Source organism: Petaurus breviceps, unplaced genomic scaffold (genome assembly GCF_028583685.1).
Source record: "Petaurus breviceps papuanus isolate PSGF00001 unplaced genomic scaffold, PetGlider_PUasm1.0 229, whole genome shotgun sequence".
Taxonomy (NCBI): domain Eukaryota; kingdom Metazoa; phylum Chordata; class Mammalia; order Diprotodontia; family Petauridae; genus Petaurus; species Petaurus breviceps.
This window is the reverse complement of record NW_027185903.1, coordinates 21,214,575-21,242,454: the sequence shown is the minus strand read 5'-3', so window position 1 is coordinate 21,242,454 and position 27,880 is coordinate 21,214,575. Positions and strand designations below refer to the sequence as shown.

General features: G+C 37.2%; 1 protein-coding gene across 9 annotated transcripts in view; it reads left to right on the top strand.

Moving 5' to 3' along the window:
* The window catches only part of PDE4D (phosphodiesterase 4D), a 1,918,796-nt gene that overhangs the window by 1,226,052 nt on the left and 664,864 nt on the right, over positions 1-27,880 (top strand). Inside the window, exons 1-2 of one of the 9 annotated variants that reach the window (XM_069096359.1) lie at positions 1,871-3,356; positions 4,625-4,802. The exons of 7 other annotated variants lie outside the window; for them this stretch is intronic. In XM_069096359.1, coding sequence (XP_068952460.1) covers positions 4,666-4,802 — 137 coding nt within the window. In that variant the 5' untranslated portion in view covers positions 1,871-3,356; positions 4,625-4,665. Of the gene's footprint in view, positions 1-1,870; positions 3,357-4,624; positions 4,803-27,880 lie in introns of those variants that run through there. One more of the 9 variants, XM_069096362.1, reaches the window with a different exon arrangement.

Below are 27,880 nucleotides of genomic sequence, written 5' to 3'. Positions count from 1 at the left end.
ATTTCTACCCTTTATCATAACTTAGGCATCAACTCTGAAATACTTAGGCTCTCTGTCATTTCATTGTCATGATTTTCAGAGAGCCCTAGGAAAACACCCAGGGTTTAGCTCTTATTATGAAGATAGCTAGTAGCCATGTGTCCTTGAGAAAGTCATTTATTTATTCTGTGACTCAGGCTCCTGATTTATAAAACAGTCACCTTACCCCTACCTACCTCGCAATAAACCTATTTGCTAAGGTGGAATAATTGATGTGAAAGTGATTAAAAAATAAAAAGTAATATGTAAATATAAGATAATGTCTTATTCAAATTATAGAAATACAATTATTGTTATTAATAATATGCCTACTTTTGAATGGTTTCATGATATTTGATTAGAGCACTTCAGGGCCCTCGGTGAATAACTGAGGCTTTGTGGACTTGAAAAACCACTATTCTCCCTCATCCTTTTTTTTTTTTTTTGCTTTTTGGAGGGCAATTGGGGTTAAGTGACTTGCCCAAGGTCACACAGCTAGTTTTTGTGTTAAGTGCCTGAGGCCAGATCTGAACCCAGGTTCTCATGACTCCAGGGCCGGTGCTCTATTCACTGTGCCACCTAGCTACCCTGTCCCTCATCCTAAGGTAGTTCCCTCCTATCCGACTATATCCAGTTTGCTTTTGATTAAGTGGCAAATAAGCATTTATTAAGTGCTTACTATATGCCAGTTATTCCTACTATCACCTCAGAAGAGGACTTTCCATTAAGATCCCTATTTGATTAATAAAATGAAAGCTCATTTTCAAGTTTTCCCTGAAGAAAAGCTGATCTAGTATCCAGGCATAGAACCTGGGCACCTGAGAAGAGTGGTTTAGAGTGAAAGTATCTTTCAGATGCTTGTGAAAGCTTAATTTAATTCAATTTAGGGTTGTTGTTTTTTTTGTCTGTCATTAAAGATGAATGATTTTCTATGTTCCCTGGGGACTGATTCTCACTGGGGGAACTCCTCAATAAAAGCAGCCCATGGGGTGTTTTTTTCCAGAGCTTTCAGGGCTCCCTTGAAAGTGAAGCAAGGAATTGCACTTTGTTCAGCCAGCCCTTTAAACACCTTGGATAAAAGTGATACATTAATATTTAGTGAACTGTTCAAGATTGGAAAGTGCATTTCTCTTACTAATTTCAAACAGCATTAGAGTGTCAGTCCACTATTAGCCTCAAATAGTTTACTATTTTATTCTTGCTCCAATATGGCATCCACAGGAGTGGGGCTCATTCAGGGGATTGTAGGAGAGGAGTCTTACAACAAAAGGGGCAGCCTTAATAAGGAAATAGACCACATAAACAGTCTGTGTTGCAGTGTTTTATCTAGACACTCCTTGGTCAGCACACTCCCTAATCAAACAGGCAATTTTTCCGCATGTAGGCTTGTAACTGAAGTTATAACTGGCTGCCCCCCCCCCGGACTGGCTTCCACAGGATTTCCTGTCCAAAAATTCACTGGGTGGTCATTTGCAGCTGAGGGCTCACCCATCACCAAGCAAACCCTCTAAAGATGAAGAATACCTGACTCAAACACTTCGTTTTCAAATTCTCTCTAGGCATTTCCCCACCCCCACCCATACTCCACCTTTACTCTGGGGGAGGAAGAGGAGGGGAAAGGGGGAGAAAAACCACCCCCCTAATGGCAGTAATATGTATTTGTCCAAGGTATCTTTTTTTTCCCCTCTGAGGTTATTTGCAAGTCTTTTTTTTTTTTTTTTTACTGCTTAGCCCTTCTTGCTTTGTAAGTACTCACTGAAAGAAATAGCCTTCTTGCAAATGGAGCTGTTTCTTTAACCCTTCTCTCCCTCCTTCTCTCCCTCCCCATTTCCTTTCCTCTCTCCCTCCCTCCTTCCTTTCCTCCTCCTCTTTTCTCTCCTCCTCCTCCTCCTCCTCTTCGGACTCTTGTGAGCCAAGCCACTGAGCTCAGCAGGCTTTGCTGTGTCAGGAGAACCCACCTAGAGGGCCCCCTTGACGCCAGCACATCCCCTGTCGGGCAGCATTCACTGCAGCCTGGAGCTGATGATTCTGCTGCAGAGTGTGAAGAATCCAGTGTTAGCGAGTCTGCAAGTGTCCGGAGCCGCTGCTGCACCGAAGAGCGCCAGGGCAGGGTTAGCAAAGGCTCCGGGGATTTCAAGGGGCTCCACTGGAAATTCTGCAAGCCTTTGGGAGCCCGTTGCCTTTGTGTTTTATAAAAGCATGCCAGAGGTCTCTACAGCTTGGGCTCAAGAACCTTTCTGAAGGATGCCAGCGCCCCAGGAGTAAATGACAACTAATGAGCTGAATTGGGGGGAAAGAGGAGGAAAAAAAAAAGCTGGGACGAAATTCTCAGATAACATCTGACTTAACAGCTGCGAGATTTGTTTTCTTTCAAAGCAAAATACGAAAAGCCCTCGCGTGGTCTGGGGAACAGCAAATTAAAGGAGCCTCTGTCTGCAGTGAGAGGATCAATAGCTTAGTCATTTTACTTAAAGAGAGCAGACAGCCTTATTATGGAGTTAGGCAGCAGAAATGAATCTGCTCATGAAAGCCCCTTCAGAAAGCCTGATAGGAGCTAATGGTAATCCTGGCATGCAAAGTCCAAATTACTCACTGCCTTCCTACTACTTTTGCAGATGAGGAAAAAAAAGAGAGGAAAAAAAAAACACAATGACCAGAAATTTTGAAGAGAAGTTTGCTTTGGTTATACGTGGTTTTTTTTAATACCCCTCTTCCCCTATTCTTTGTCTAATACGTCTGAGAACAGAGCACTGCATCCAAGTGACCACACAGGAATATGTGTCTGAGAAAGAAGAAAAAGCAATCTCGCTCCTTAAAGGACAGCATGGCACAGCGATCTGAAGTTTTGTATCTCCCCACAAATACCCCTTTAACCAAGAAAACAAGCCACTGCCTCTTGACTAACCTTTTCCCACATTCCAGAGTCCTTCTTAGGAAGATGCTTTAATTTCTATTCGAATTGTTTGGATTTTTAACCAGGACAATATTTTCTGTCGTTTAGGATTTCACGGATTGTACTGATGATTTTTGGGGGGTTGATGAGCTGTTGTAACATTAATGGATGGACACATACCTGCAGTGACCTGTGATGAATCTTGCTTCAAATCCTGGAAGGCTTCTTGTAGTTGTGGTTAGCTTTCAGGGGGGAGGGGGGGCATTTCAGAAGACAGTACTTGTTGCAATAATCACCCATGGTGGCAGCTCCAGCTGGAGAGTTAGAATTCATCAATGAAAAACAGAGCAGAGAAAGTCTAAGGCGGGGAAAATACTAATGTTAGAAGACCTGCGAACATGATGCACGTGAATAATTTCCCCTTTAGGAGGCATTCCTGGATATGGTGAGTAATCAATATTCCCTTCTGTCTGTAAGGCTCAGGATGATGTTTGTAAAATATTGTGACAGCTCCCAGATGCCTGAGTCTTTTGAATCAGTGTTGGCATCAAGTAAAGCTTATTGCTAAAATATATGTAAAATCAGATTCTTGACTGAGTCACTATTGATTATATAAAAAAATAAATATTTAAAAATGGGATCATAGTTCTTAATTACTAGCATTACAAAACCAAGAAGCCAACAGATTGTGTTCCTAATGCTTGATGATCAATTCATGCAAGGATTTTACCTAATAAACCTAAAGAAGAGGAATGTTGGGTTTGTGTGTGTGTGTGTGTGTGTGTGAGTGTATGTGTGTGCGCGCGACAGTGTCTTAGAATTCCCAGGAGGAAAGAGAAGGGCATAGACCTCTTTTAACATCCTTTATCCATTTGGGTCTTTAAAAAAAATTGGTAGATTTTGCTGAATTCAGAACAGCTGTGAAAGAAGAGTTTGCAATGTTAACAACTGATTTAAAACACACACAATGTGTAGGTGTCATGAATTGAAGAATTGTTCTAACTGTTTAGGAAATATTCCCACTCTCATGAAATACATTAGAAATCAACACCTGAATCATTGCAAACCCAACCCTTTCTGAGTACTTGCTCAACGTATTTGACGTCTTGTAATGTATTGAAGTTTTATATAATGGGTGAAGGTGCCAGGGCTTATGACATCATGTGTCATGCTGCCTGTATTGGAAAGCATAGATGAACTAATCAGTGTATATATGTATATGTGTGTCCGTGTGTGGCGTGTAAGAGGAGAGCCTCTTATTACAGTAGAATTAATATGTCTTTACTATACCTTTAGGGAAGGACTGGAGTATAGGCTCTGAAAGCAGGAACTTTATGAATGTACAATATGTGCATATCTAAAGGCTTTGTCTTAGATAGCATTGTTTTTGATACTGTTCATATAATATTTTGGAAGTAAATTCTCCATGTATTTTTTTTTTTGCTCATTAGCCCTAGTAAAAATCTGAACATTGTTTTTCTATTGTGTTTCCAAGTGCCTCATCACATCATCTCAAATAAGTTCAAGCACCCCTCACCCCAAGAATCATCAACTGGTATGTCAGGGAGGTTTCCACTGTTAAACTGAGAACCAGTCACACTGATAGGTGGGTGACAGCTCCAGTGCCCCTGCAGGGGTGCTCATTTTCTATCAGCACAATATGCACGGTGGCTAACGCTTGTGGCGCATCTCGCTTCCTTCCTTGCTGTCCAGTTCCACCTTCTCCTGACTCCAGTCTGCATCAGTGGGGTGAAATGACTGCAAATCCTCTGCAACCCACTCCAGACGACACCACCAGAAAAGTCCAATCAATGCAAGGTTCTAGAAGACTAGACTTTTCTATTTCTAACAGAAAGAGCTTCGCTGATCATAGTGCAACACAAGTTACTTGGTAATACGATGGCTTTTTTTGTTCTTTGAGAATTTGGCAGGATGTTTTGAAACAGAAAATGTGTGAATATTTTTCAACCCTAAGAAGCATATTTGTGGGTCAGATTCCCAACGTTTTCCTTTGTTTAATGAAGATTTTTGCTCCTATAAATGATACCCAAAGTAGCATTTTTGCTCTGCCTAAGGCCATTCTTCCTGCTACTACTACCCCTATTACCAGTGCCATGTAGTACCAGAGTTCTTGAAGTCATTAGGTATATTACATGGATTTCATATCTACATTTCTATGGCTGTGCCTACCATATTCTTTGAAATATCTGACCACCTTACATTCTAACCAAGTTTTATTTTGTTTTCATCAAACTTAGTTCGCTTTTGAAGTGGAAAAAAATGACTAAAGTCCAAAAGCTGGAGCCGAGTATATAGTTTTCTCCTATCCAGTTTTGGAATCATACACATTTGCTTATTCATGGTCTCCGGGATCTATAATATACATATTTTCAAACCGGATTTAGAGAGGTAGAGAACAATGATGGTTTTCTTTTATGCCCATACCTAGATAACCCTCCATACATTTTTTCGCATGATATCCCAGTTTTTTGGTTTTTTGTTTTTCCTTTTGCCAGCCTGAGACATTATGGAGAGTGTGTATTTTTTATGTATCTATTCTCATCTGAGCTCTTCGGATGAATTCATTTGTGAGATGTTGAACTTAGAGGAATTGTTTTTATCCAGGTGACCCAGTTAATGTTACTCTTGGTTCAAATCCAACCAACTGATATTTTTTATTAGTAATTTCTGCTTCTCTCTCCACTAGATTTCCAGACTTAAACAGGAAGTCTTTTATACCTTTAAGAAACCAATCCAGCCATATGCAGTAATCATGAATTTACTTGCTGAGAAAAGTATTTGCAAAGGTTTACACTTTATTAATTTGTAAAGATTCCCTTTCAGCACTCATATGCATTCTTTCCTAAAAGGGAAAGCATCTCCAGGGGTGAGGAACCTGTGGCCTTGAGGGCATAAGTAGTTCTCTAGGTCCTTAAGTGTGGCTCTTCGAACAAATCGAAACTTTTCAGAACAGATCCCCTTAATAAAAGGATTTGTTCTGTAAAACTTGGAGTAAGTCAAAAGGCTGCACCTAAGGACCTAGAAGGCTACATGTGGCCTTGAGGCTGCAGGTTCTCCATCCCTGGAAGTTGGCAGATAACCAGAGCTAGGAAAAAATAAATTCTTTAAAAGGAATGAGATGTATAATTTGGGTTCTCTGAACTTGAGCTGTTCCATATTGCAAGGAGTTTTAACCCCTTAGTAGAGGAGGAGTTAGGGGATGAAGTATGAGATTTGGGCCTCTTTTCTTGCCTTTTGTGGAAGGTTGACTTTAGAAATTTTCCAAAGCTGATTATGCAAATAAAAAACCTAGGTACAGAGTTTCAACTTGGACTCTCGTCCTTCTGCCCCTGTGTAGAGAGCTTTGATCATTGAGCAATGGTATTATAAAGTCATTGTTTATTTGTTGAGCTCAAGTTAATAAATGGTCTTTTTGCTTTTCTTAATAGAATACTAACTCTTGAGTATGCAAACAGTGGTATAAAGAATGCACTTGAGTATTACAGAGTTTGGATTTCTTTTTAACTTAAAATTACATTACAAATCTTTGTAGGATTGATTGCATAGCCTTCTTTCCATTACACTTTTTAGCCTCTGTAGTGCCAAATCAAATAGGGATAAGTGTGATATCTTGTTTCTTTCTGCCACACTGGACAAGTAAGCCCTGCATATCTTTTTTATTATTATTTTTAATTTACCTAGTTGCAAGTACATAATGTTAAATATAGGAAAGATTGGGGGTTTTGCATTATTGTAAAAATATGAAATTCACTTCCACTCTCTAGGAATTTAAGATATGTATGGCTATATTGATGGATTTTTTTCCTTCTGAAGGTTCTTTCCAGATCCAGTATCCTATATTCTTATATGACATGAAATTAAATGAAAAAAAAAGTACTGTAAGCTAATGTAACATGGCAAATGTATGATCATATCTTTTCATTCATTCAAAATCTGACCTAATTTGAACAGTAACAACTGTGCCATTTAAACAGACATGGAATTATGTCTTTGTTATAAAAATATACAAATAACTTCATTTCAAAGGGCAATAAGCTTTTGGTTCTTTATATTTGACAAGCTTGTTTAGAGTTAGAAGGTTCATCAGAAGTCATTTAGTTCAACCTTCTTACCTCTCAAATAAGAATTCTATTTCCATGAATAGTCTAATTTGTAATGTGTGCGTGTGTGTGTGTATGTATATATATATAAATTTTGAGTTATATATATATATATATATATATAACTTTTGAGTCGAGAGCTTGGCTGCCATGTTGAAAGTTCATTTATATTCAGAGTTTTAGAACATTTCTACTTTTGAAGATAATTTTACTCAAGTAAAGTGGGGTAGTGGAGAGAAAATGTTTTCTAAGATTGGGCAATACACTGAACTTGGGAGAAATAACAACTCCCCACTAAAATTTGGAAAACAAATGTTGGGGCAGGAAAAGAAAGGATTCTGATGGGTATCAAACTCGAAGTGCCTCAAAAATAGTTCTCTTCAATAGGGTGCCAATTTAAAACTTGAAAGTCATGTTTGAAGAGGTGTGAAGAGTGGTTAATTCTTCCATTTACTTCCAGAACTTAATCAAACACTCCTCATACTAACTGCTCTTATCAAGCTTACAGGGGTTCAGAACTGGAGTGCCAAAGTGACCCAGTTAGAGGAAAGTGGGGTAAGAGGAGAACAGAGTGATCTTGCCTGCTCTTAGTGGAAGAGAAATGAATTTTTTTTAATTCTCAAAGAACCTCAAATATTTTCACCTGTAGATGTTTGCTACCATCCTTCGCACAGAAAATGCTTAGGATTCAAGCGGTGCCTCTCAAAAGGACTCATCTTAAACTAGTGATAACTTACACTTTGACTTCCAGAAAGTCAAAGTATTCTAGCTTGATGTTAGGCCTTTATGAGAGTATCCGTGACTCCTTCAAATTTACAGGGAAAGAAATCTGACCTTAATGGCTGAGATCAGAAAAAAAACAAACCAACCTTAATTTTTAAAATATTTTATTTTAATTTATTTATTAAGCTTTTTGGAGGGCAGTTGGGGTTAAGTGACTTGCCCAACGTCGCACAGCTAGTTTTTTGGTGTGTGTGTGTGTGTGTGTGTGTGTGTGTGTGTGTGTGTTAAATGTCTAAGGTCGGATTTGAACTCAGGCCCTCCTGACTCCAGGGCTGGTGCTCTATTTACTGTGCCACCTAGCCACCCCCCAAACAACTTTAATTTAGAAATAACTGAATGACAGGCTAGACTACATAAGCCAATTTTCCTATGCAGCTTTAATTTTTACATCAAATGCAATCTCCTTGAGGGCAGGGGCTATTTCAGATTTTATTTTATATCCCCAGCACCTTGCATATTGCCTTGCTACGTATAGTGGATGCTTAACAGATATTTGTTGATTGATTCCCAGTTTCTACTAGGTTTTCCTAACCAGCAGTCAGACACTTGGCTTCCCTGAAACATGTTCCAAACATCTTCACCCATCTCACAGAGGCAATAGCTCTGCCTTTGGATGCCAAAGCATCTCCCCAAATTCCAAACGACAAGCGGCAGACTCCCAGCTTGGCTCTATGTTCTACTTGGGCCAAATGCAATTCATTTGTAACCACTTATTGCCAATAAAGTTCAGATGGAGCTGATAATTATACAAAGTTGTCTTGCTCACTAATCCCTGGGGCTCCATATTAGAGTCAGTAGCTCTTAGGCATTGTTTAAGGCAGTCGTTCAACTTTGGATGAAACACAGCATATATTTTGCTTTAGGTGAAGTATCGATTCTATTAAACTCATAATTTTCCTTCTTGATGTGTTCACTTTTAGCTCTCTAATTTTCAAACCTTGCTAACAAACAACTGGTAAGAAAGAGTCCTAATTTGCTGTTGATCCTTTGGAAATTGTTTTAATTGATTCGAGTCAGTTGCCTATCCATTACAAGCAAAAACGTTTTGTTTAAAAGAGACAACATAGTGTAGTGAAAATTTACATTATGCTAGGGGTCAGTGGATCTTGGTGCCCATGATGAGTAGCAAAAGAAAGAGAGAAAAGGCTTTTCATTTTAGGGGGTAAGGATTTTGCTTAAAAATTGCTTCTTTGGAGCCAGCTAGGTGCTTCAGCACCAGCTCTGGAGTCAGGAGGACCTGAATTCAAATGTGGCCTCAGACACTTGTGACCATAGGCAAGTCACTTAACCCCAATTACCTCCCACCCACTCTCCAAATTGCCTCTGTTTCCTCTGATGGCAGAGGAATTATCTTAGTTGCAGTTAAGTGAAGGGTCTTCTCTTTAGGGACTTCCCTGAACTACATTTCATTACAAAGGGGTACTGGAGGAAATACTGTGGTAGCATATGAAACCGTGTCTTTGTTTTCTCTGCAACACTTTGGTTAGGAAAGCAATCATAGCTGAAAATCTTTCTATTCATGTCTTCATTGACTGCTTTTGTCAGTGGTTCACAAAGTTAAATGATAAGAGTCCACAAGTATCATAACTCTTTCTTTCACTGAGAAAATCATGGATTCATGCGACCATACAATGAGAATTGGAAGGGACCAAGAGAAACCCTTTAGTCCAATCTCTTCATTTTGTAGGCAAGGAAACAGTCATCTAGAGAGGTTAAATGACTTCACTAAAGGTCGCAAAAGCACTAAATAGCTGTGCTGGGAATCTATAACAGAGGTCCTATGACTCCACATCTAGGGTTCTTAAAACTCCACTACCTGGTCATCCCACACTGTACTGTTCACTTGAATCTTCCAGGGTGAGCAAAAATAGCCCTAGTGCTGTTGCTGGTTGGAATGGAACCTATATTGAGCCAATGTGGCACACCTCTTACTTGACAAGAATGGATATGGTCTGGTGGCAAATCAGATACTATAGCTACTTCATTGAAAAGAGTAGGAAAATTAAACAGGTAAATCCAGCTGTCTTCTTTGTGAAGGTTGAGCTAGTTCAGTTTTAAAACACACAATAGTGTTGACTCAGATATTGGAGGAAATATGTATTACTGGTTTTTCTAGATGATTTTCCCCCAAGGCCTCTAGTTTCAGCCTTGTCTTATTTTAAGTCTTGGATATTTATTATAAACTAAATAGCTAAGCAAAAATAATCTCATAGAGTTGTGGAAACTGAGGTCCCTAGAGTTTGGGTGCTTAGTCCAAGCTTAGATAGGTCATACTTATCAGAGGCAAGATCTGGACTCAGGTCTTTTCCCTTCAGAGCCAGTGCTTATCCAAAGTGGAATACATGAAGATTCAAGGGACAGCCCTGGAGAATAGACCACAGTATTTCAATCTCATGTTTCTTAACAATCCAGAAAATTTAGAAAATGAAAATAATCTGTTTGAATTGTGGAAAGATCCCTGGATTTGGATAAAAGACTTTTTGATTGAATCTCACTTGTACACCTTACTATATGACCTTGGAGAAATCATTTAGAATCTCAGTTTCCTTGTCTTTAGCATAAAGGGGTTGGCTTGGATGACTTGGGAAATGTCTTCCAACTCTTAAGCTCTAATGCTATGATTTTATAAAAGGAAAGGAATCAAAGAACATTAAATTGTTAAGAGTTTAGAAGACTTTGAATTAGTAACACTGACAATCAGATACATTAATTTGGGAAAGGGAGAATAATGAGTATATTTGACTCTGTATATTTCTGTTGTTAGTGGAACATCCAGATGGAGATGGCTTGTAAGCAACTGGAAATCTGAGGTGAAAAAGAAAAGTTTAAAAACTGTGAGGAAGCAAAACACTTAAAAAAAAACGTTGAGACATTTTTTAAATTAGATCATAAGCCAAGCTTTCTTGGAGGAAATTTTTAGGAAATATCTATAGTGGAGTTAAAGGGAGAAAAATTTCTAAGCATATAGAAATAGTAAGGAGAGTATTTGTGGATAAGTTTCTCTTTAAACTCTACCCACTAAGAGGATAGGAAGAAATCTTTAGAAGTGAAAAGACCCAAGGAAAAATTTAGTCAATTTTCCCCCCTCCTAAGCACATGCTAGGGTATTTATATGTGTGTGTGCGTGTGTTAAAAAAAATATATATATATATATATAAGAGAACCCTTGATTCCCCACTCTGACTAAAGTAAACAAAGCAGAAATACACTACACCTATTAATACTCAGGACACCATAGAGTCTCAGATATTGACCAAGAAGGGGTACTATATAGGTCATCTAGTCCAACCCCCTCAGTTTTAGATGAGGAATTGAGACCCAGAGAAATTAAGACCTTGCTCAAGGTTATACAGATCAAAAGTGGCAGAACTGGGATTCAAACCCACATCCTTTGAGCACAGATTGACCACTTTTCATTAGTACTCAAACCATGTCATTTAATTTAGGGCCTAAAATGTTTATAGGTAATTTGTTAAGTCTATTTGTTTCTTTAAATTAATTATGTTTGGTCAATTTTGTCAGTCATTAGTCAATTAAGATTTACTATGTGCCAGGCACTAGGATAAGCACTGAGTATACAAAGAAAAACAAAAGAATGCCTCTGTTCTCAAGGTACTCACAGTTTCAATGGAGGAGATGACAGGTATACAGGTACCTATAAACAAGATACATCAGGATAAACTGGAAATAGTCAACAGGGGAAAGGCGCTTAACATTAAAGGATATCAGGAAAGGCTGCCTGTAGAAAGTGGGATTTTAATTAGGACTTTAGCTTAATAGAACACTAACTATTATAATACTACTCTGATGCCTCTTGAATGTGACTCTGGCCTTCCTCAAAAGCAATGGAAGAGAATCCCATTCTCTAGAAAGTCTCCCCAAGCTGCAAAGTGTCTATACATTCCCCATTTTTCTCAGAACCAGGCTATAAAACCTACTGCAGGAAATCTCCAATTTCATTTCCTTTCAGAATTATTATGGTACTTTGAAGAGGACTGTTACACAAACTCCATTCAGAAAAGCCATAATAGCTGCAATAATTCAAAACAACATTAATTGTTATGGTAATATTAAATATTCTTAATGTGCCAAGAGTAAAAACACATAGAATACCTATTAAGAGACTTAAGACAATCTTTTCATTATCACGTCCATAGTTAAGTTTTCTCATTATTAAAAGTTTCTTTTATGTGTAAGAAAATAAATGTTGTAGCACTATACTTTTTCAATGGAAAAAAAGTTTAAATGTAACTAGTGGTTTGTTAAACAAGGAATATAAATTAGGCCTCACATTGAAGACCTAGCAGGTAGCTGCTTACATTTATAGCCCTTCACTCTGAGATGATGATATTTTGATATGATGATCAAATCATACTTTTGAGTTGTTCTGTTTCCAGCATCTGACTTTAGAACCTTATGTCAGTTAAAAGATCCCTGTTACAAAAGACTACTAGAGAATGTTAAGATTTAGAATGCTGCTGTCATTCCCCTGATCCTGTTCACAGTTGCAGAGGCTCATATCCAGAAATCCAGCCACTGGATGATGAGAGTTTTTTTTTTCAGCCACAGCAACCCTAGAATAGTTTCCACTGAAACCTAAAGAGATTGTGGTGGCTGGCACTGATAGGGACCCAGATCCATCGACCTTGGCCCAACATGGCTATGTCTCTAGTAGGGTTAAGTATCACTCCAGTATAGGTCCCTGTAGAAGACAAAGTTACAAATGACTGCCCTCAGGGATTGCAGTCTAAGAAGATGCATTTCAACCAGGAAACAGGCTAGTTTTCTATGTGGGCTATATTTCATGTATGAATTGCTAAAGGCAAGTTGTTAGTATGTTGGCTGGGAAGATCAAAACTCAGGCTTTCTAATTCTAATGTGCAGTATGCCCTTGAGAAAGCTCTGTTCCTGTCAGTTAAAAATTAACATAGTGAACATTCATCTACTTCATGGTGTTGTGAGTAAATTGATAAACAATCTGTAAAAGTATTTTCTGGGAGAAACATGTCAGCAATAATATAGTAAAAAATTGAAGTATGAGGGATTACCTAAATTTTATTTATGCATGTGTGTATATATATGCAAATATCCATTTCATATATATGTATTCATATGCATGTGTAGGTATATATGCTGTGTGTATGTGTATATTGCATATACATGCATACGCATATATGTGTGTCCATATATTAATGTGTAATATATATGCAAATTTCCATTTCATTTTCAAAGATAAAAACACATTGATATTTTTTGTAGAAGCATTTCTCCAGAGTTCTCCCTAAGTTCCCTTTCCTTCTTTTTCTAGATTCTAAGCTGATCCTTGGTAACCCAATAATGTCTTCTGAATTTCTCTTGAAAAAGGCAAAACTATTCAGTGACAAAATTGGTCAAGTCACATGAATGAAACTGCTCTAAGTTACCAGCAAGTAAAAGACCATATGTACATGCTAGAAACCCTGCTTTGTTAAGGAGGACAGTACAGTCAGCACGAGGCCAGAGGTATGGAGATTTTTTGGTCATTTTAATTTTTTTCAGAATAAGAAAATATTTTATAGTTTATTCAGGGTGAAAAAAAACAAAGTATCTCTGATACTCAAACTTTGGCATAAAATATGACCCAAATAAATTTTTTTGAAAGACTGAACTCCATAAGACAAGACTTCAGAATCTTTGTATAGTGTATGAAAAAGTATTGGTATTACCTGAAATCAGAATGGAACTCTGAGTTGCATACATTTAAAGCAAGTGTTGTATATAGACCTGATGCCTAAAACATAATTAAGTAATTCCCATTGAAATGGAATTGAAAACATTGAACAATTTTATGAAATTTGTCATGGCAAGGTAAAAAGATTTTTTGATAGTGATTCAATTGATAATGTCAAAGCAGTATACCTTACAGTACTTTTTCCTGTATTATACACAAAATATTTTGTAATAAAAAAATTGAAAGACCTGAAAGATATATTATAATTAGTAATTTTTTAATTAGAGGCTATGATTATAATTTTTATAAGGGATATTTTTGGGTTCCCAATGAATAAAAAAATTGATTTTCAATGTTCAATTCAATAAGCATTTATTGTTTAATTTTCTACATAGATAGTACAAGCATAATATATGCTTGTTGGCAGAAGTAAAGTGTTCCTCATATGTCCAAGGTAACCTCCTACCTTCCATATACTTACCCTGTTATCAACATTTCCGATCTCATTTTCTCTGAAAAAAAAAAAGTGTACTTTGTTTCTATCCTTTTTTGTACCCAATATTTAGGCAAGAAAGAAGGAGGGGAGGAAGGAAATAAACTTACAATCTCTGTGACCTTGAGCAAGTTGTTTAATCTCCATGGGTCTTCATTTCCTCAACTACAAAATAAAGTAGTTGGACCATGAGGGACATGCTAACACTAAATTTATGATTCTATTAACTTGTGAAGGAGGAAGATGGGGATAGTTGAGGGATACAAGAAGGGAAGAAGGAATAGGGAAAGAAAGGGGTAATACTTGTGTGTTGTGGTGATGTGAAAGGTTAAAGAGAGTGCCCTGCCAGAGTCAAAGTAAAGACTTAAAGGAAAATATAAAACCAGAGAACTAGGCATGAGATATGCAGTAGAGGATGGAATCCATGCCCAAAAAGCCACAGGGTGGTCAGAAGTAATAATAGAGTGGCCATTGGTTAGTGACCTAGTGTCTGCCCAATACAATAGCAATTTCTGACAGTGACATGCTAGCAATGGCTTCTCCTAACTCGGGCTATGAGCCTGAGCATCAGATGCATTTGCTATACTCCGTTAGCTTTCCATGACTTATGGGTACTCCATATATTCACACATCTGTTGCTCTAAAGAATGACATGGTAAGCCTAGCACTGAGAAGGATGGGTTACAGAGAGAGGACCAAAAGTAGAGGAAGTGGGTGCAAGGTCGCCATAATAACCCAAGCAAGCAGTAATGTGCATTTTAACAAGAGTAGCAGTGGCGGTAGAAATGAGAAGATGGGTAGGAGTTGTATTGCAGATGGAGTCTGGCAGCTGGCAGAATATGTGATTGAAGAAAGAAGAATCAAAAATTTCTCCAAGAGCTGACTTGTTATAGAGCTGGAAGAAGGGATAGACATGGGATTCAGAGTCAGAGAGACTGGATTTGATTTCCAACTTTGCCACTTACTACCCAGAACACCATGGGCAAGTCACTTGAATTCTCTTGACTTGAGTTTCCTTACCATAAAAGGAGGCATTTGGACTAAAAGGTCTCTTCCAACTTTAAACCTATGATACTGTAATTCAAACCTGGCTGACTGCTATAGAAGCATGATGGTGCCATCAAAGAATATAAAGTAAATTAATAGAATGAGTAGATTTGGGGAGAAGATAATGAATTCAGTTTTTGACAAGTGCTTCAGGTAATAACATCAAAGTGGAGATGATCTAAAAAGCAGAGTCACCAAAAGAGACAATAGCAGCAATCAGAATCTTATAATTATCATGTCTGGATTTTTCCCAAATATTCCTCCTTGACAATTACTGCCTAATAAATTTTATAGCTTCCAGCTCTAAATCCATGATCATGTGATTCAAACATGTTTTTTGCTTTGCCTAAGATTTATTAATGAAGACTGCATGTGATAAATTGTTGAATTTCTTCCATTCACCCATCCATCTTTCCAACCATCCACCTGTAGTTGATTCATTCTCATTCTCTAATTCCTACTCAGCAGTATGGGTAAAGAGTAACTTGGGCATAGACTACTTCTAGTAGCAGAAGTCTCTACCCCAACCTATGTGAGCCAGTAAACCGAGGATCTCTGGCCACATTTTCCAATATCCTGCTCAAACAACATTTGTTAAACACTTGTTGCATGTAGAACTTGCTCCTAGATGTTATTGGGAGACATAAAATTCAAAAGACACACATTCCTTTCATGCTGTTGTATGATGCATTTCCTAGTAGAGGGATTAACTATAATTTTCAGTATTTACATGATACAAGTATTAGAGAGCACATTCACCTGAATTCATATTTAAGCTTGATATCAGGTGAAGCTTCCTAACAATTTTCAGAGCCCTGCAAAGTGGAATGGACTATCTCAGGAGGTAGTAAATACCTTTTCTTTGTAGTTCTTCCAAAAATGACCAGATGACCACTTGTTAACGGTGGTTGGGTATGTTGTTATTAAATAAGCCAAGCAACAAGCATTTATTAAAGGTTTACTATGTCATCATCTGACCCACAATGAGTGTGTGACTGGGGAAGCCACTTACCCTTCAAGTGCTCTAGGCAACTCTCTGCCACTATAAGTCGAAAATAAATTGTCCACCTGAATAACTAAGGAGAGTTTCCTCTTCTAAGAGTTCCACATATCAGTGACATCTCGGGACCGTATCACAACTATGAGATTTTATGATTCTATGTCCCAGATAAATGGTTTTCTATTGAATATTTGTCCACCATATTATAAACACTAAATAGAGAATTATACTTAAAATGGTTAGTTCACCAATTATAGCTCGAAGGCTCATAACAGTCATATCGTGGTAGATTTTGAGGTGTCCGTTCTTAGATGTAGTCTTTGTTTTTTAGTCTTTATTTGGAATGCTATGGAGAAGCAGTTGGGTTTATTTTAGGTAATAGGAGGTAATGATGGCAGCTAGGTCGTACAGTGAAAGTGCTAGGACTGAAGTCAGGAAGGCCCAAGTTCAAATTCTGTCATAAGCAATCATTAGCTGTGTGACTCTGGGCATGTGACTTAACCTCTGTCTGCCTGGATTTTTATAATGATAAAATGAGATGACTATTTGTAAAGTGTATTGCAAAACTTAAGGGACTATATAAATGCTGCTTCCTCCTCCTCCTTTCTTTTTCTTCTTTTATCAGTGAATTACCTTAATTAGTTTCAGGTAATTCAGCAATCTGTCTATTCTGAAATGCTCTTAAACTTGCTCTCTCTTTTCTAGGGAGTTTGTCATTTAATTCAACAAATATTTATTATCTTATTAGGCATTTAGATACAGTCTAAGTTAGGTAGAACCGCCCCGATTGGAATCTAGAACGTGACAGTTCTCATGTATTTGGGGGGAGAGTGGGTGGGATTGTATCATGGAGTAGGGAGGAGCTGGATGTATTTAGAAAAGAAAGCATTCAGACCCATCCTGTTGAACCATTTCCAAGAATGAAATTATTGCCAGATTATATCTGTCACTCAGATCTGTTTAGTTGTTTTTTTTTTTACATAAGAAGACTCTATTCAAAGCCTATAGCCAGTTTGTCTTGTGATATTTACAACTTTTCCATTGTTTTTCCAGAATTATGGTGACAGACCTATCTGGAACAGTTTTTGAATGTGTAATTTTTACAATTGTATTTTAAGTTCTACGTTTTGATTAACTTCAGGTGGGATTAGCTTCCTCATCGTTCCAGCTCTTCCAGTTTATCCTGGGTACACAGTCTTGCTTACATATAATCTGCATCACTTCAAAACCTTGCTGAGGAACCCACAATAATTTCCTGTGGTTTACTGTATTAAATATAAGCTCTTTTTGGCTTTCAATACCTGTCATCATAATTACCTTACCTTCTTTCTTTTTTTAATATGAAGTCCCTCTCCTGTGTAACATTGATCAGAGCTAATCACCTCCTCTTTCCTTCTCCATATCAGGCTAATTCCCCCGTTATGCTTTTTTCTTCTCTGGTTTCCCTTGTCTGAGCTGCTTTTTCTCCTGCATTATGCTTATCTAAATCCTGTTCATATCTTTATTTCAGCCAAAGTCACGTGTCTTCCAAAAAGCCATCTCTCAATAGTCTATCCCACTTTATATCTGCCTTCCTAATTTCTTTAATAGATACAACCTAGACCACACAGTTTAGTACTTAATTACAAATTTGTTGTTATTCAGTCATGTCCAACTTTTCATAACCCCATTTAGGGTTTTCTTGGCAGAGATACTGGAGTGGTTTTCCATTTACTTCTCCATCTCATTATGCATATGAAGAAGCTGAGGTTAACAGGGTTAAGTGACTTGCCCAGGGTCACACAGCTACTAAGTGTCTGAGGCCAGATTTGAACTCAGGAAGTTGAATCTTCCTGACTTTAAGCCCAGCACTCAAGATGAAAAATGTCAGTCATGATGCCTTTTCTCACATGGCTTTCATTTGGTAAGGCTGGGGAGCAGGTTGTAGCTAGAGATGTAGAAATAAGGAATATAACATGTGCCCAAATAAGTAAGGTGCAAGGTAGTATCAAGATAAATGTGATCAAGATAAATAAGAAAGCCACACAGAATTAGTCCAGGAAAATTTTAGGATGGAGAAGACTTATGTAGTTGTAGGGTTCAGCCAAGAAGTCTTGGAAGAGGTACTTATGCTGAGCCAATGATCCTGAAAAGTATAGATGTCCCAAGAAGGGGCAGGTCCACATGATGATTTAATGGCAGAGATATGGCATGTTGGGGAACAACCAATAATTCTGTTTGTTTAGGACAAAAAATATGAGTGGAATATGGTAATGTAAAATAAAGTCAGAAAGGTAAATTAGAACCAAATAGAAAAGGCTCTTAAAAAGCCAGGAGGAAGATTTTGTATTTTTTCCAAGCTGAAATATGGAAGTAGTATGGAAAAGCAGAAAGGACATCAGCTTTAGAATCAGAAAGGTGTGATAAGATGCTAGCTTTGCTACTTAATACCTTATGAAAACTACCACTTGATAGAATTGAGTAATGAAAAGTTGAGAATGGAGGTGAAGGTAGCAAGTGTAGATTACTCTTTCTAGGAGTGTGAAGGGGAGGAGAGACATCAAAATTGGACAATAGGCAAAGAGAATAATGAAGTTAAGGGACGTGGTTGTTCTTTTGTTTTGAAGGTTATGGGAGACCTGGCCATGGCCACAGTAGAAAAGGAATTAGTAGGTAGGTAAACATTGAAGATGACATTGGCAGGGAGGGTTGTGAGGTGGCAGGGGCAGTGAAGATTGATAGTACAAGCTCCTTAAAGATATAGGAAGGTAGGATCAATGGCAAAAGTAGAGAAAGAAGGACAAGCTCACTTCTATGAGAACAGATTAAAGGAAAAAAAAGACTACAGAAAATATAAGGAGCTTTTGTGTTTATTCCTAAGTAGGCTTGGGATCTCAGAATGCAGTCTTCTTGAATTTGATATAAAAGTCCCTATCTTATTATTGGGATGTTTGGGTGGGGCTTTTGTTCAAGGGAGCTGTCGCACCAGAACTACAAAGTCATAGTCAAAATTATTCCTATTTCTTTTGCTAAATTAAAATTCAGCACCAAGAAATGCAATAGTATGCTAAAGGCATACCTTGGGAATGATGATCAAATGCTAACTGCCTAGAAAGTGAATGTATGCAAAGGGTTCTGGGAATTTTAAAACTCTGCCTTTTTTGAGGCCATTTCAGTTAAACTGTCTTTGTTGTGATCTTCTTTTTGAGGCTTTTTTTTTCTCTCTTGGAATTCCTTGGCTGCCCAGAAAGAACTGAATGTCATAATTGAAAAAGAAAAAAAAAAGCTTAGGAAAGCTCTGGGGAACAAGATAGCAGCCTTAACAGACTTTCCCGCTCTCTCATTATCTCTTCTTCCAATCCTTTGAAACAGTAGCTGTTCAATAGTGTAAGTGCCTAATTCTAGTGAGCGATTAGTCTGGTGGTTTTTCTGGAAGTAAAGATATGTAATGTCTACAGAGGACCTATCAGGCTTTCCCTCTCCCCACTCTTCCTACCCTGTCATATTTATACCTCAAGGAGACCCATTGCTTTAAAGCAACCTTGCATAAAAGAAAATTTAGAGGCATTATAGACACTGACTTCTAACACCATTATATATACATACCTCAAGAAGCCAAGTCATGTCAACAAGCATTTAAGTGCCTACTATGTTCTAGGCACTATGTTAAGAACTGAAGATTGAAAGAATTTTTTTTTCATTTATAATAGTATTCCATTTTTTTCTAATTACATATAAAGACAAATTTTATCATTTATTTAACAATTTTGAGTTCCAAATTTTCTCCCTCCTTCCCCTCCCCTCTCCCTAAGACAGTAAGTCATTTGATACAGATTATATATGTGCAATCAGATACAAAGAAATTTAAAACCAATCCCTGCCCTCAAGGAGTTCTCATTCTAATGTGGGAGACATCATGCAAAGAACTCTGTACATATAAGAGATATACAGGGCAAATTAGAGGTAATTTCCTACCACAACACATGCTTTGTCAATATAGTGTGCAAAGCTGTAGGCTTAGAATTAGGGAAAACTTGGTCCAGATCCCACCTGGGACATTTTCTAACCATGTGACCCTGAGCAAGTTCCTTAATATCTAGCTACCTTAGTTTCTTCATCTGTTAAATGTGGCTAAGAATAGCATCTACTTCACAGGTTGTATAAAGGATCAAAAGAAATAATGTATGCCCTCTGCAAACCTTAAAGCACTCAGTAAATGTGAGCTGTTATCATTATTCACTGTGGAAGTTGAAGTCTCTTTAGAGCAATGGGAGCTACTTGTATCTTTCTGCTCTTCTGTCCTCCCCCATCCTCACCCCACTTTCTGTAGTGCTTCAATCAAGACAGGGACAACAGTGGATGATAGGAAAAAAGGATGCTATGTTAAATTCCTGAAGAAATGGCTTTTAGTATTTGATTCTTCACACTCCTTCATCACAGCTAAGTGCTTTCTAAAACTGCTGAGTATGGTAATGAGTACATCATTTTCAACTTCTTAGACTGAAGTTTCTGATATATTTGATAATATGGCTTGCATCAATGAAACATTTATATATATATATATGTATGTATATATATATTATCTAGGTTTATAGAAGATTAGAGCTGGAAGGAACCTCAGAGGTCATTTAGTCAAAATCACAGAATCTATAAGTTGAAAGACATTTCAAAGGCCATCTAGTCTAACTCAGGAGGAAACAGTCACTCCTGTATATAGCATCACTAACTCAAGTAGTCATCCAACTTTTAAGCTTGAAGACTTCAAATTCATTGTAACCTGTTCTGTTTTGGGCAATCTTAATAGTGAGGTAGGTTTTTATTTTCTTTATATCAAGCTAAAATCTGCTTTTCTGCAAATTCCATGAATTGCCTTCTAGATCTTCCCTTGGGGTGAGAGTAGGGGCAGGTCTTCCATGGGAGAGCTCTTCAAATACTTGGAGACAAATGTTATTCACATCTCTCTTAAATTTTCTTTCCTCCATTAAAAAGAACTTATAAACAAGATACAGCAAAGAAAAAACTCTCCCATTTTCTCATCCCATCTCCCCTCAGTCCTCTGAAAAGATAGCTTATTCCATATTAATGATCTCTACTTTATTCAAGTGATCCCTGTATGATGTGGTTTCAGGAATTCTTACTATCCTGGCTCCTTTTCTATAGATGTGTCCCAGTCTATCAATGACTTTCCTAAAATGTGATGCCCATAACTTACATCAGTGGGACTAGATTTGAATAGAGATCAGGAAAGAAAGACTAGAATACTCTTGTTTTGGACACTGTTTCTAGGAATACATAACCTTTGATCACTTCTTCCTCTTCACCATAAAGTTTTTCAGGCCCTATTGCCCACACCTACCCCTTATTTTTAGTGGAAATGGGTGAAGGAGAGCTAGACTCCCTGAGAGGGCAATCAGCAAATATTTACTCAGCAAGATAATGGGAAAAAATGAAATAGTCCCTGCCTTCCAGAAGCTCACATTTGTTGAGTATGGGAATGGGGGAGGGAGGGGTGTTGGTTGAGAGGGACAGGAAGAAGCTGTCAACTCTTTTCAAGGTGCAATTATAAATGTAGTAGAATTTTCCTCTATTCTACCACAGTTTTAGCTCCATTAGATGATTTTGGTTATTTTCTACCTCTTCTAGGTTGAGTATGTAAAAGTATTATATTAATAACGCATTATTATTTGTTATACAATATTATTAGTAATAATGCATGTAATTGTTATTGATGGTGATAAAATGGTTATTAATATGCAAAAAAGAAAAACTACTATAAAAATTAGTTTTGCTACGTAATTTTTTAGTGCTCTTCAATCATTAATTGGTTCATTTTTACAATGTAGTGGTGTGTTTGCAGAGAGGATTATGCACTAAATATGAAGAGGATGTGGTGTTCAGAGTATTCCAAGCCAAAAGTTTTTTGGGAGAATTAAATATTTCCACTGAAGAGCTGGTTATTTCCTGTCCTGTGTTCAATCCTTCTGTTTGTACCTCTGTATAACCAGAAAAAGAGTAAAACCTTGGTTTATAGGGAACAGTGAAAGACAACCAAAGTTCTATCAAAGTTATCCAAGAAGGTTAGTCTGACTGGACCTTGACTTACTGGACTATGGTCCAAATGTGCCAAAAGCAAACTTGCAACATTTCTATTTAAGTATGAATAATATGCTAAACACCTTTACAATGACCAAACAAAGTTGAATTGCAGGGCTAGGACTGTATTTAAATCTGCTGTTAAGTGTTTTAAGAGGAGACTATGAAACCTATTTTGATCATTTCATGGGACCTTATTTTGATGAAAACCTTGGGGATGGCCCAGAAAACTTTAACCTTGATGTTCCTGTATCAGTTAAAAGAACCATAATTGAATGCCGGATTTTCCCTCCCTCCACTACCTTTGGTAAAGAAAAGATATTAGGAGAGTTGTAAAAGTGCATTGCTTGTCATTGATCTCATTTATAAACGAAGGCGTAATATGTTATTTGCTTTGCTATTTAATTCAACATATTAAAGAAGTACTAATTAAACTCTTACTGTGTACCTAGTCCTGTGGAGGATTTAGTAGCATACTATCAGGGGAGTCAGGGGAGACTTGAATTTGAATCCTGCCTCTGATACAAAACTGTGTGGCCCAGGGCAAGTCCCTTCCCTTCTCTGGGCATCAGTCTCCTTAACACTAAAATGTGGCAAACATTATTTGCACCATCTTTCTTACAAGGTTTTATGAGAATCAGATGAGATAAAACACATAAAATGTTATGCAAATCTTAAAGGGTTACATAAGTATCAACTCTCATCATCATTACCATTATTAATATCATTATTATCCCCTTCTTGTCTTTTTTAAGGAGTTAAGACAGAAACTGCCCTGGGACAATTTCCTATCTATCTATTATTTCTTAAAATTGTTTTCTACAAGGTACTGCACAGGTGGACAAAATCAAAGATTTTTGTATTTAAAAAAAAGTAAGAGGATATAATCTCATTCTCTGTGGGCTCCCTGAAAGCATCCTTAATATAATTCTCATAGACAAGAAAACTGAGATAATGTGCACCTCACCCTATTCCGACTTGATTTTATTCTTTCCAAGTAGGGCTCCATATTTATGAAGTTTTTTTTTTTTCATTCTACAGAACTTGGAGATTGCATTTGGGAGGGTGGTGACATCTATTAGAAATATTGCTTTTAAGTTTTTTACAAATCAGTTTTATATCTGGGTACTTGTGACCAACAGTAGGAATTGTTATAATGATCCAATTTCAATATAGTTCATTGGTTGAGTACTCCAGCATATTTCAAGGGCTGTATTTGTAGTTTGGAGATGTGTTATCTGTTGGTTCGTGACTGTTAACATATTTCTGATGCGTAATCCTAGTCACTAGGTCATGTCTTCCTGGGTATTCTGTAGGTGTTAAAGTATTATTACTATTATTATTAAGAGTTTAAGTCTCTTCCATCTTGTGACTGATGGTTCTATAATCAGCTGCAACACAAACGCAAAAAGGTACCTCCTAAGGAAAGTGATGAATAAAGAAAGTGACATACAAGGTGCAGGGAGAAAAAGTCACTCATTATTGACTATATGAGAAGAGCAGGCTTTCTGGGGAAGGTGACCTTTGAGTTGGCCTTAAAGGAAACTGTGAGTAAAAATATTGGAACAGAACAGTATAGGGTGTGTACAAATGTTGGCAAGTGGTTCATTATGGCTGGAGGACAAACTATGTGGAGAGGAGCAGTATGAGTAAAACAAGAAAAGTTAAGAGGTAACTGTTGTTAGACTTAAATACCAGACCAAGAAGATTAAAGCTCATTTAGCCAATATTAAAGAGCTATTAAATGGCTATAGGGATGAGGATATCATAACTAGATCTATGCAAAGCCTGGTCCTAGATATGGAAGAGGAATGGATGGATGAATGAACAAATGAAAAAAGCATTCAGGGGTTTAATTTGTGGAAAGCACTATGCTTAATACTGGGGATACAAATAGAAAAGCCAGACAGTCTTAACTTTCAAAGAACTCAATTCTGGAAGACCGGTTAACAGCTTATCATAACTGATTAGACAAGTAGTGTTGCTATCCAGCAGAAAACACACTAGTGCATTACATACACCAAAAGTTGTTTTATACACGTTTAAAAATTTTAAACTCTTACCTAGTAAAATGCCATATTCATCAAAATTTTAATTTTTTTCTGAACAATGTAGAAAAATCACCTCTCAATTGTTAGCATTAATGGAGGGGAAGAAAAGGACAGAAATACAAGAGGGGCCATAACACGGAGTATATGTTGGTTTGATTTTGGAATGCAAACACAGAAACACAAAATATTCTTTCAAATACAGATTCTTTCCAAAAGATTCTTTCCAATACATTCATCTACTCACTCAACTCTACTTTTAGCATTCTGGACCTTGTAGTGATGAGGAAAGAAAGATTTAGATCCATGTAGTATAACTATTTAAACAATCAGAAATTATTTATTTACTGCTTTCCATATGGCTAGCACTATGATAACTTCTATGAGAAAAATGATAGAATTATCATTCAATGTCTCTTCTATATCAGTTATAGAATCTACCACAATGTTGGGATATGGTAGGACACATAGCCTCTGCCTTCTTATAGTTTTTAACCTAATTGGAGAGAAAACGTACAACATTCCATCATGTCCCCCATTGTTGAAATGTTCTCCTTCTCACCTCCATTTCTTAGAAGCCTTTGATCCCTTTACAATTCAGTTCCCAGATGAGGCTTTTCTTGAAATTGTCAGTTCTTAGTGTTCTTCCCCCCAAATTACTTTATATTCACTTATTTATGTTCATATTATCTTTCCATCAACAAAATGTAAGTACCTTGGGAGCAGAAACTATTTTTGCACCAAGTACTGTGCCCAGAACCTAAGTGCTTGTTGAACTGACCTGAACTGAAACCAAATAGGACATAATCAAACAATTTTTTAAAAGATATTTGGTGTGAGATTGGAAGTAGCATGAGAGTTCAAAGGAGCTCTAGAGATCAGCAGGGACTGAAACGTTTCCTTGGATCATAGGTTTAGATCTGAAAAATGCCTTTGAGGGTATCGAATCCAACCCTTTCATTTTACAGATGAGAAAAAAAATTAAGGACACAGATGGGTCAAGTGATTTGCCCTAGGACACACAGATTATAATTGTCTGACCCAGGTCTCCTGATTCCAAATGCAGTAGTTTTTCTACTGTACCATGATTTCATGGAAAACATAGAACTTCAAAGATAGATAGAATTTGGATATTGATTGGGGAGAAAGGAGATTATTCCAGCTAAGGAGAATGACATTTATTCCATTGGTGGTTCATTTATAAATATCATACAATTATGCACCTATCTATGTGCAGTGCTGTATTCAGTAATGGGGAAGATCCATAGTTTAGATAAGGTACAGTTGCTACCCTCATGGAGATTATATTTAGTAAGTGAAGGCATGCAGGCAGAAATTTTAAAAAGGGAGACTTGGGGGAATAAAAAAAAATCATGAGTGAGTGATTAATTTGACCTACTTATTGATAGTGAAGTTTTTTTTAATATAATTTGTTTTCAAGAATATTTTTCTTATCTAACAAAAGAAGCTAGAATGTAGGGGAACAAGCTCTGTGACAAAATAGCTCGGTGGAGTTTCTATGATCTTCCATTAATTTATTGCATATGACATTCAACAGGTAATTTAGCCTTTTGAGATCTCAGTGCACTTGAGACATTTCAAATGAGAGTTGGACAATTAGTCTTTCAGTGTTAGGATTCCAATCTATAGTGGAACAATTCAGAGACAAATTTGAAACACCATTCTGTGATTCCTCCCATTGTACTCTTAATTCTTCCAACCAGACACTGTTTATCCAGGCAAATTGTTTCCTGCCCTTTAGTCGTTGTTTTTTCAAGTGAGTCATATGTTAAGCTACTCCTTGACATTCTAAGGTAGTTCAATTTGATGACGTGTAACAAAGTCAAATATTTTCTGAAGGTATGTAAGAAGTTAAATTGGATTAGAGATTAAGATCCTGAATGTTCATCAATTCAATTCATTCAAAAATCATTTATTTAAAAATTTCAATGCTCTAGTATTCCAGGCACTGTGCTACATAGGTGCTGGGGATAATAGGACAAAAAGAACACAGTCCTGCCCTTGAGCTTACATTCTACTGCTGTATGCTCTGAACATTTGTTTTGTTTTGTTTTGTTTTTAACAAATCACATTCTGGCTTATGAGAAAGGAAAAATCTGTCCTGGCAAATTAAGATTCTCCTGCCATTAGCTGGCAAAACTTTCTTCTCTCCTTCTCTGTAAAATCAATCAACCATTTTTAAAATATGTCTGTGACTAACCCTAGCCATATACATTCATATATCTGAAGATTAGGATTTACTCCCAAGTTTCCAGAAACTGTATTCAGAATAATTTATGTCTGGGCTTGAAAAGACACCGATAGGAATCACCACAAATAGATCCAGAAAGAAACTGTTCTACAAAGTGGCCATACCCTGACAATTTCTGCTGAAGAAAACTAGTTCTAGAATAAGAAAAAAGATTATATAGCAAAAAGCGAACAAAGGAATTGTTCAGTTATCCCTATGCACTTGGTAATGATTCGAAACAGATTATATTTTTTCCAAGGCCTTAGAAAAATTCAGCGTTCATTTCTTTCCAAATGTGTGACCATATGGCTTATGTGATGATTATGTTAGTGTGTGCCAGTCCTTTGCTGCAAATAAAAAAAACAACTTAGAATGAACATATGATGTAGTCAACCCTCTATTGTTCATAATAATAAATAGATAACCAAAATTTCCATACCCTCATTGTTACCATAGGTGTCAGCCTTCTCCTCTCCCACTCATGCAATTGGAGCAGCCAGTCTAAAGCTGTAGTAAGAAAATGGACATTTGAATTTCATCTGTTATATCTGTACCTATACTCAGCCCACCCCCACTAAATAGAGATCAAAGAAAGAGCCATCTAACAGAAAGCTGGAGGAAGCAGAGGCTTGTGTGATCCAGACCTGGAAAATTAAGGCTTGACCACACTGTAATTCACTGGCTCTTTTTTAATTGTGGGCAAGTAGGGCCTAAGCTTCAGGACTGTCAAAGCAGCATTTTCTCTTGAAGTAGGTAAGGGCCGAGATGGACTGAAGATTGCTCAGAGAGGACTGTACATCCAGTCAGAAAGACCTGCGCTCAGATACCACCTCAAACACTCACTAACTAACCATGTAACACGATGGACAAGTCATTTAACTGGTCTCACCTTGAAGTTTCTTTTTCTGTAAATATGCAATACTAGTACCTCCAGCACTTGCCTCCCAGGGCTGTAGTGAGAATCAAATGAAGTAATGAATGCTCTTTGCAAACCTTAAAGTGCAATAAACATAACGACTCTTGTGATTGTTTTTGTAGTTGCTGTTGTTTTTGTTACTGTTATTATTTTCATGGATGAGTCATGCTTCCCAGAAGTAGACCAAGTAAAACAAGGTTCAGCTACTTATAAAAATAAACTCATACTTTATATGCTTCCAATTTGCAAGTAATTTTAAGTTGAGCTAAAGGCTAATGCAGGGAAATTTCTAACAGAAGAATTGACAGGAACAAAGTCTGTCCATTTTCCCCTAGTTACTAAAGAAAATGGGCCTCACCTCCCATTGTCTTTGTCTTCAGGATCTTTTCTGAAAGGGAACCTGTCCAAAGCCACAACAGCCCATCTTGTCTTGAAACCTGGCCTAGGTCCAGCAGGAAGATAGAGAGGTGCATCTTAGACCAAAGGGTCAGAAGGATCAGGTGTGTCTTTGACACCTTCCTCCTTTCC